This window comes from Halyomorpha halys, unplaced genomic scaffold (assembly GCF_000696795.3).
Source record: "Halyomorpha halys isolate HHAL.00 unplaced genomic scaffold, Hhal_1.1 Scaffold12.1, whole genome shotgun sequence".
Taxonomy (NCBI): domain Eukaryota; kingdom Metazoa; phylum Arthropoda; class Insecta; order Hemiptera; family Pentatomidae; genus Halyomorpha; species Halyomorpha halys.
This window is the reverse complement of record NW_027109908.1, coordinates 2,304,286-2,313,275: the sequence shown is the minus strand read 5'-3', so window position 1 is coordinate 2,313,275 and position 8,990 is coordinate 2,304,286. Positions and strand designations below refer to the sequence as shown.

The 8,990-nt window shown below is 29.5% G+C and overlaps 1 protein-coding gene across 1 annotated transcript in view; it reads right to left on the bottom strand.

The window, feature by feature from the left end:
• The window catches only part of Kdm3 (Lysine demethylase 3), a 497,450-nt gene that overhangs the window by 320,695 nt on the left and 167,765 nt on the right, over window positions 1-8,990 (bottom strand). Inside the window, exon 7 of the mRNA XM_014418050.3 lies at window positions 7,539-7,629. Coding sequence (XP_014273536.1) covers window positions 7,539-7,629 — 91 coding nt within the window. The remainder of the gene's footprint in view (window positions 1-7,538; window positions 7,630-8,990) is intronic.

Genomic DNA, 8,990 nt, shown 5'->3' with positions numbered 1-8,990 from the left:
TATATATAAATTACTAAGAACAATGGGAGATGATTTATTACACACTAACATAACAATATAAGTAATAATACTACAGAGGAGCCTATTTTGAAAGTTCGCCATTTCAGTCCTGTCAAATTATTTCAAGGAGGAGAAGGCCATAATATTAAACACCATTTAATTGTACGTTGATTAGAGTATATGAAAAATTGTTAGTCATAAAAAATAATCAATCTTTTCGGTAGGAATTAAATTGTGTAGTCTTTGTTGTAGATATCCGTTAAATTTTAATTCTCGGTGAGAGGGTAACATTCACCTACAAGTATTCGGAAGAATAAATCTGAACTTATTCACCGTCAAATAAGATGTTATTATTTAACTAGTAATTATAAGAACAGCACTAAAGCATAATTATAACGTACAGTACATCAATAATATTTATAATAACAGTACAATAGCATACGACCTATTTTTTTTTATAATATAAACCTATATTTTTCAGAGAAAGGTAATATCCAAGCTAAGACATTAAGCGAGGCTGGTTATCTACAGGTTGCTTACATTTTATGGTCAATGGGGGAATTGTAGGATTTATTAGAGGTAGGGGGGGAGAGCCACCCCATCTAATAAATTTCGAGATTACTCAAGCGGGGATAGAATTCGAACCACTGCCTATATACCGAGCGACTGTACCAGCTAAAGGGCCATTAGCATATAGAATTAATTAGGTACCAAATTATATCTCTTTTATGATTTAAGATTTTAATATATCTATCTCTATAAATGGAATGAAATAAAATAGCAACTGTAATAATTATGAACGCCTGACAAATAAAAGTTCAATAATAATTATAATCAACTTTCCCCATCCAGTGTGCAAAAACAATTTCCTAGAACATAGAAACGGTTTTATGATAATTTAAAGTACATCATAATATTTAAGGATTTTAGGATTAATCAATCAAATTAATCAATAAAAGAGATGAGTGAGTCAAAATTTGGACTCTAAATAGTTTTTTAAAAAAATATATATTGTTAATATAAAATAAAAATCTGCTTTATTCTTGTAATAAGAAAGTTTAATTGCAATTAATGTTTAGTAATTTGTAGTAACGTAGTATTTTATGATTGAACCAGAAAGTAAAAAAAAAACACATAACTTTACAAGATGTTTGTTCCTTTTGTATACAATGCACTGTATGGAAAATAAATTATCCAACTGTAATCTTGAAGCCAGCAAACGATATTTCTAATGCTAAATTATAAAAATGACACAGCAATTCCGGTTAAAGTTTGGATGATTTGATACTGACAACCTTTATCAAAGTTTCCTCTTCCCATTTTAAGCTAATATTTCAAAAGTGATATAGAACCGTCAATCCCTGGGGGTCTTAGGGGGGCGGGTCCGGCGGGGAAGTATTGCTTTTTTTTGTGTTATGATCTCTTGTGAGATTGCATTGATGTCGTACATCGACCAACCTACTCGCTATAATTGTTTTCATTAGTTAACCTCATTTTTTTACGACACAGTGCTCACTAAAAACTTTCTTATGTAATAGAGAGAAATATCAGCAATAACCTTTTTAGAGGGTTACTGAGGTACTGATTTTATTTCATTCAGAAGAAAAGAATAATAATAATACTAATATAATAAACCATTTTACTATTCTACACTCAAAGAAAACAGAAAATCCATCGCGGTTGAACTTTTCTCGTCATCTGATAAGCGATTCCTTCTTATGAGAATCGATGGAAACTTTTGACGGACGTTTCCAGAAATAAATCTTAATAAAGTTAAGGAGCACTTTAATGAAGTTTTTGTCCCCGAAGCCTCTAATAAATGTTTTAATAAATCCTGAAAAGACTCTTAAACCCGTTGATAGAATCAGGAGATAGGGAGAAGCAGAGGGGATGGAAGAGGGGTAGAGGAGGGGGAAGAAAATCCAACAGTAGCCGGGAAAGTTGGTAGGAAAACTTTTCCCTTCAAGGACTCGCCCAAGTTTCGGAGATAAAAAGTTTGATAGTTTTATACCCGGCAGTTTTCCGAACTGGAGAGAAACGACAGTTGCCTATTATAGGATATATAACCGAGGTTAACTCTCAACTTTTAGAGTCTTTGTAGTTGTCCTATTACTGCTCGCTGCAATAATACTCCTCGTGTCTTATAGGCGCCATAAACGGAATAATTACCACCAGGTAGTAACTACCAGCAAGGAAACGAATTATTAATTAAATAAATTATTATTTAAATGATTACTTTTAGCCGCACTGAATAATTGAATAACAGTTATGTTTTAACCCCAAAAGTTTATGAAGTCCTGGCCATTCAGCCTCTGGCAGTGAAGCAGTAATATATACATATATATATATATATATATATAATATCGATAATGTGATTCCGAATAAAGTGAGGGTCCAGATGAACTGATCTTCACCTTATCGACATTAAACCAAAAAAACAATAATTTCAAAATTAGGTCCAAAGAATCCCAGCAGATGGCCCTTGGTTCATAAAAAAATAGTCAATCGCATCATAAACTATAATTGGAATCGATAGATGAATTCATAAAAAAAAACCTTATAAAAATTCAATTCCCAATTACCAGCAGTTTTACTGTAGCTTACAACGTAGACATTCCAAATTTATTTCGAAGACTAAATGATTATAAGATATTGAAATTAATTCTTAATCTCTCATCCTTAACAATCCCTGATAATCCTCCGAGGCGTCTGAAAAGAAGATGGCCTTCTAATTTAAATTAATGTTTGAAGTACCACCAATGGGTGGTTACTTCCCAAGATTTTCAAGTGTATATGAAACATACAACATATTTACCTATTGTATTATTTTGTACAATTGTAAATTACATTAAATAAATAATTAAAAAAAAAAATAAAGATATTGAGATAAGATATTGATTATAAGATATAGAGATAACCTGCTATGAATTCTGTATTTATTTATTTTCAATTTGATTATAAGTTATTTACTTACTTTAAAATTATTTATTCATTATATAAGTCAGGTTTTTATTTTATAAACATTAATGATTTATTATTTTGTTGCTTTCATTCTTCGATTACGCATTTATTATTATTATTTCTTAGATATATTATATTAATTATTATTATATATATTTTTAATATATTTTGTATGAGCCTAAACATGATTAATTGTTAAAAAACAAATTTAATAGTTATAATAATTATGCGAGGTTTACCTGAATTTTTGTTCAGGTTCATAATGGTCCCTTTTCACAGTTTTGTTTAACTAGAGCTGGAAAACATTTGAAACATAATTCGTACTAAAAAAGACTTGCTGTTAGGTAGTGAAATACTTGCGGTAGGGCATACTAAAAAAGACACGATACTATTGGGAATTTACGAGGTTAACAGATTTAAATTAAATATAAGGTGATAATTCCGCTAAAAAATTATAAAGAAGAGAGAGAGTCAGTTCTCACTCACGTTTAATACGAAACGTGGCCACTTTTTGATTTAAAAAAAAATATATAAAATTAAAATCTGCGGGATTTTGTGTAAATAAAGTGTTCTATGGAATATTTATAAAGAACCCTGAGCCAACCAAAAATTTAGTAGGCTACATAACCCAGAATTGACCTACATCCTGTAAATATAATTGTGCTGTGATTGGAATAAGCGTGGAAGGCTGGATCGGGGATGGATAAGGAACGGATCGTCACGTTAATTTAATTAAAATCGCATTTTGGTCTTAATTTGTATTTATTCCAATTATTAAAATTCATATTAAAATTAATTGTAAATAGTAACAAAAATTTTACACATATTTTTCATAAATTTATTTTACTTAAAATCTCTGCATAATGTTAGTTTAAATTCCTTGAATCTGTTTTAAAATTAACTGTATAATTGATGTTCTCTAATAAATAAATTGACTCAAGTATTTTTCTTTTGAACATATTATTTCTTTATGTAAAATTATGGTGTTATAAAAAATCAAAATTGCGTTGGTTTTTAACTGCATGCACTAATGCTGTTTTATTGGGATCCTTTTCCTTATTTCTTGTATCATTTCTGTGTTGATATATTCTGTCCTCCAACAATTGCTTTGTTTCACCTATATAGATGGCTGGACAATTTAAACACGGAATTTTATATATCAATCGATTGACTTTTTATTTCAATTTTGCCTTTCAAATTGCTATAATAATTTTATTGTTAGGTCTATAACAATGAGTATTCATCAACATCATGTTGAGACTAAACAAGGATTTGATTTATTTAATAAGTGAGAATTTATTTTTATATCCCTAAAAAAATCGAAATAATGTTGGAATTTTTTTTAATGAGCTCTTCAACGAAACAATACTCGTTATTCAAGATACAATTTTTCTACGCAACAGAATATTACTGAATAATATACAATTGTTATCTAATACACAGAATATTGTGAGCCAAGTAGAAGGAAGAAACCAATCATAACCGTTTTAGGTTATTTTCGTGAATAATAAATAATGTGTAAATATAATCTTGTGGAATCATATGAATTTTGTGAACAGGGAGATATAATCGATAATCAAAGCGAAAACTGTCTGAGAAGAATAAATCGAGTATAGATCGATGGAATGGAGGTCAGAGACCTCTGTTGACACTGGATTGACAAACTGGGGACAAACTCTTCCCTAACACGCACCCCACCAAGGTCGTAGCTCACCCAATGGTTTATAGGGCTGTTTTTTTCCAAGGATTTTCCGGGGGGTTTTCTTTTTTATTTGTTTTTTCCTCATTCTAACTGTAAACCTCGAACGCCACCTAATGGTTTGCATTATCATCATGGGAAATTATTTTATATTCTAAAGTATTTAAAAGAAAATGTAATTAAAATAAAACATAAAAGGAAGACGGTCCGGATACGGTCAAAGAAAAAATAAAATATTCGTAATGCAGGGCTTCGTTAGGGCTGAAAAAAGAAATAAATACTTAAATAGGGTAAGATTAAAATTAAATAAGAATAACAAAAGGTTTGAGACAGTTAAAGAAAACGAAAATAACAACAGATAAAAAAGAAATGTAAAAATACAGGCAAACAAGGAAAAAGGGAATACGAGTATTTTTTTTTTATTTACCTATATGTATGAATATATTCAGAATGAATGTTGTTTTAAAATTAAAATACAAAACGACAATTTTTGTTTAAAGTTCTACATAGTTCACACTCTACAATATTGCAAATAAACATGTCGGAATTATGGTGTTAAACAAACGAATTCTAATTGTTTTCAAAATTGTGGTTTGTCACATTTAGATACAATACATTTAATTAAATTTTCTATAATTTCAAAAAATTTTATAATTTCTACATACCGACAGGTTCGGACAAAATTCTTTTTCAATAAAAATATAACATCCAATAATTCTTTCGCTCACCAGCCTAATTAGATCATACATTTTGTAAAAGACGGATGATTTTAATTGAAAATAAACAGGGTCTACCTAAGTTTTCCACCGCGGAGACTTGCTATTGTATATAAAATAAAACAACAAAAGAAAGATAATCAAAGGGAACTCGGACAAAAAGTGGAGGGTAAAATCCATCTAAGTTTGAGATGATGATTCCGGGGGAAGATGTCGCAGGAACGAATTCCCGCCGTACGGCTCCGGCAGAGTTGGATTCATTATAACTAACAAACTTCCCTCCCGCGTTTGAATTATTCCTCATTAAAGGATTCAAAAGTTCCCCACCAGCCCTGGTAATTGATTATCAAACTTATTTGAAAACTCTTCCCGGAGGGGAACAACTTTTAATAGGGCAGGCAAGGACGGGTTAGCGAGTATTACCGGGGTAGTTTTTGACTAACGGGCCAACTTAACTGTAGGACTTAATTTTAAGTTGTTCCAAGCCCAAGTTTCAGAAGGATATTAGACAGTGTTCGATAGGAGAAGGCATTCTACTGCAACGGTACATCGTTCTTTGATTCGGGAGAAGTTGAATGAGGAAAATTTATCATAATTAATTCTGATGAATTTTGAAATTCAAATAGGTGAATGAGACCTGGATGCGACAGTGAAAACATTTCAGCAACCTTCATCTATTCCAACTTTGAAATTAGAAAATAATTTAAAGAAGGAGACACATCCATCAGAATCTTATCAGCTTTCAGGTATTGTGAAAATGTGTGCAGAAGGTTACTAAGAAGTAATCATCTTAAGTTGGACGCAAAAGCATAATGGATGGAGTAAGCTACCAGAAAACGTGAAGCCAAAAAGGCGGGCTTTATGATGAACCCCGGGGGCGTGGTAGAAGCTTCCTTATATTTGTTAACGTCAACTAACGTAAAACTAAGCTCCGACGATCAATTAACACTCCATCTTTTAGAGTAACATTCCAGGAGAAAAGTAATTTTTTTGTATTATTTAAAAATTATTTTTTGTTTCAAGCTAAAAGAAATTTATCAAGCCCAAGTACTCAGAAAACTAGTCCGAACACCTGAACATTCTTCTAATCTGTGCTGATTGTATAATCATACCAAAAGTTAGTACGCATTTCAAATAAATGACCCCTCAGTGCTAACCTTTTATATTTCATTTTTAACAAAAATCTGCTAGTGTGTATAAACACACTGAAACAAACGAAACTAGTAAACACTCAACACAAGCATTCTTAGCAAGTTTTATGAATTAGTATGTTTTAGCTATAACCAGAATGTGCTAAAGTCGAGTGCGATACCTACCATGTTTAGTACAATGATGATAAGTTTTAAGACTTTAACACAGTATATTGGGCATAATCAGCAAAGTTCCGTGATTGTCCCTGTTTTATTTTTCGAAAACTTTTACTACGTAAAAGTAAAAGAAATTAACAAAAAAATGATTTTATTAATACACTGCAATCTTTAACTCAAAATTTCGTTTTTTTTTCTTGGTTAGAAGATCAAACAATAATTTTACCTATACAAAAAAATCTGGTATCATTTCCAAAAAATAGATGTCCCTTTAATCAAGTCTTAGATAGAACTCTCACAGTGGGATCAAGGAGGAAAACAATTTTAAATATTCAGAAAATATTTATTATAATTGATAACCTTTAGAACAAACGTACTAAGTAATTTAAAAGTGGGGAGGTCTCAGGAACCTACTAGTAATACGGCAAAATAAAAGAAACTAACACAATAATGTATTTATTAATTTATTGAATGTTTCATCCGAAGTTTGGTAACACAAAAAAAAAAGAATTACTTTAATCTAATTTCTGCATAATTACAAAAAAGTAATTTTTTTTTCTAATTTTTAAGATCTTGGCTATATTTATGAGAAGAGTAAATCATATTGAATTAAAAAAAAATTTTGCTATGATTCATATATTCGTTTATTCATGATGATAAAATGATAATCATAATAATTCAAATGATTAATAGAAAAGAAAGATTTATAAGCAAGATGTGGGCAGCCATGAATCCCACAGACTTGATAAAGCTGACGAATGAGCCGTGATGTTGTCATTAAACAATCAAAGGAACATAAAATTAATTCAAAATGCTAATGATAATTTTATTGATAATTTATGATAATTGACTCACCTCGGTCGGGCGGCCGCGGGGGTGGCTTCGCCGCTCCTCCGCCTTTCTTAGGACCGGCTTTTTTTCTTTTACCCTCGCGTTTTGGCCGTTCCTGAAACATGAAAAAAAAATTAATTAACTATAAAATATTATCAAAATTCGCTAGTATATAATAAAGAGGTATTTATTCAAGAAGAATAAAAATTATATGAGTGATAGCAAGGACCCATCTTATAATCTTATAATTCAGAATAAAATTATAAATAAACTATTCAATTAATCTTCTGAAATTACTTGTTTTTCTCAGCGTAAACTATTGTATTTCAATTAAAAAAAAAGATTTTTTTTTTTTAATTATCAAATTAACTTAAATAATTACAAAAAACCTAAAACATTTCTAAAAACTAAACAAAGTGGGTGATGAATAAAATAAATTATTATTTTAGTATTAATATTTTAAGAACATTATAAAAATTGGCAAACAATCAAACCAGTGTTTATCAAATATAAATTAAAGAATAGATTTACTGGCAATTGAAAAGAGATCTAGTTGCACATGGTACTACTCTAATAGTCTTTACAATATTTTAGATGTTGAAATAATAATTTGTACATTTTTATATAAATAATTGAAGGGCTCCTTCTAAAACGTTTCGACTTAATTTCTTCAAATTATCAGAAATAAGAATAAGTCCTTATATTTTTAATTTTGGAGCAAATAGTCCAAGGGCCCAACAGGTGAAAAAATACTTCATCCCAATTTTTGATTACTTTAATAAAAACTATATGTATGTTACTAGTCAAAATTCGTAAATTAAATGATAGTATTTTTGTCATTTTTTTATTTCTGCTCACAATGGTTAGCAGAGTAATAAATTTTGTAGTAACTATATAGTTTTCACAAAGTAATCAAACTTTGGTTCAATAAGGAACGTTTAGCAACGGGCTCTCGGACTAAAATGACCTGAAAACATGTTATTTATTTTATTTTTATCACAGTTTCGACATTTTTAATTAATTTGACAATTTAAAAACATTTAATATTGTTAGAGAAATTCCTTCAATTCTTTCATGAAAATAAATACAAAACAGTAAATAAGAAAATTCATAAAGAGTGCCTGTTTATTTTAATTGGAATACACTATGTTACAAAACAAACAAATAAAATAAAACTGAACACACCTGATAATAATAAATTCGAACTTTTTGCTAAGAATAAAATCATAAAAAATAGAATGAATGAGAATTCTTCAAAAATATAATGCACATAACAAAGTATATATTTCTAAGATTTAATATTAAAGATTATGTACAAAATCAGGTTTGGGCATATAACACATATTAGGAAGGACTTAAAGGTTCAAAAAAAAAAATTATACATGAGAAATTATAATTTTTAATCACTAGCACAGATAAGCAAACATTTTTTAAGGATTAATATGCTTTTTAAAGAAAAAAAAACAATCAAATCCT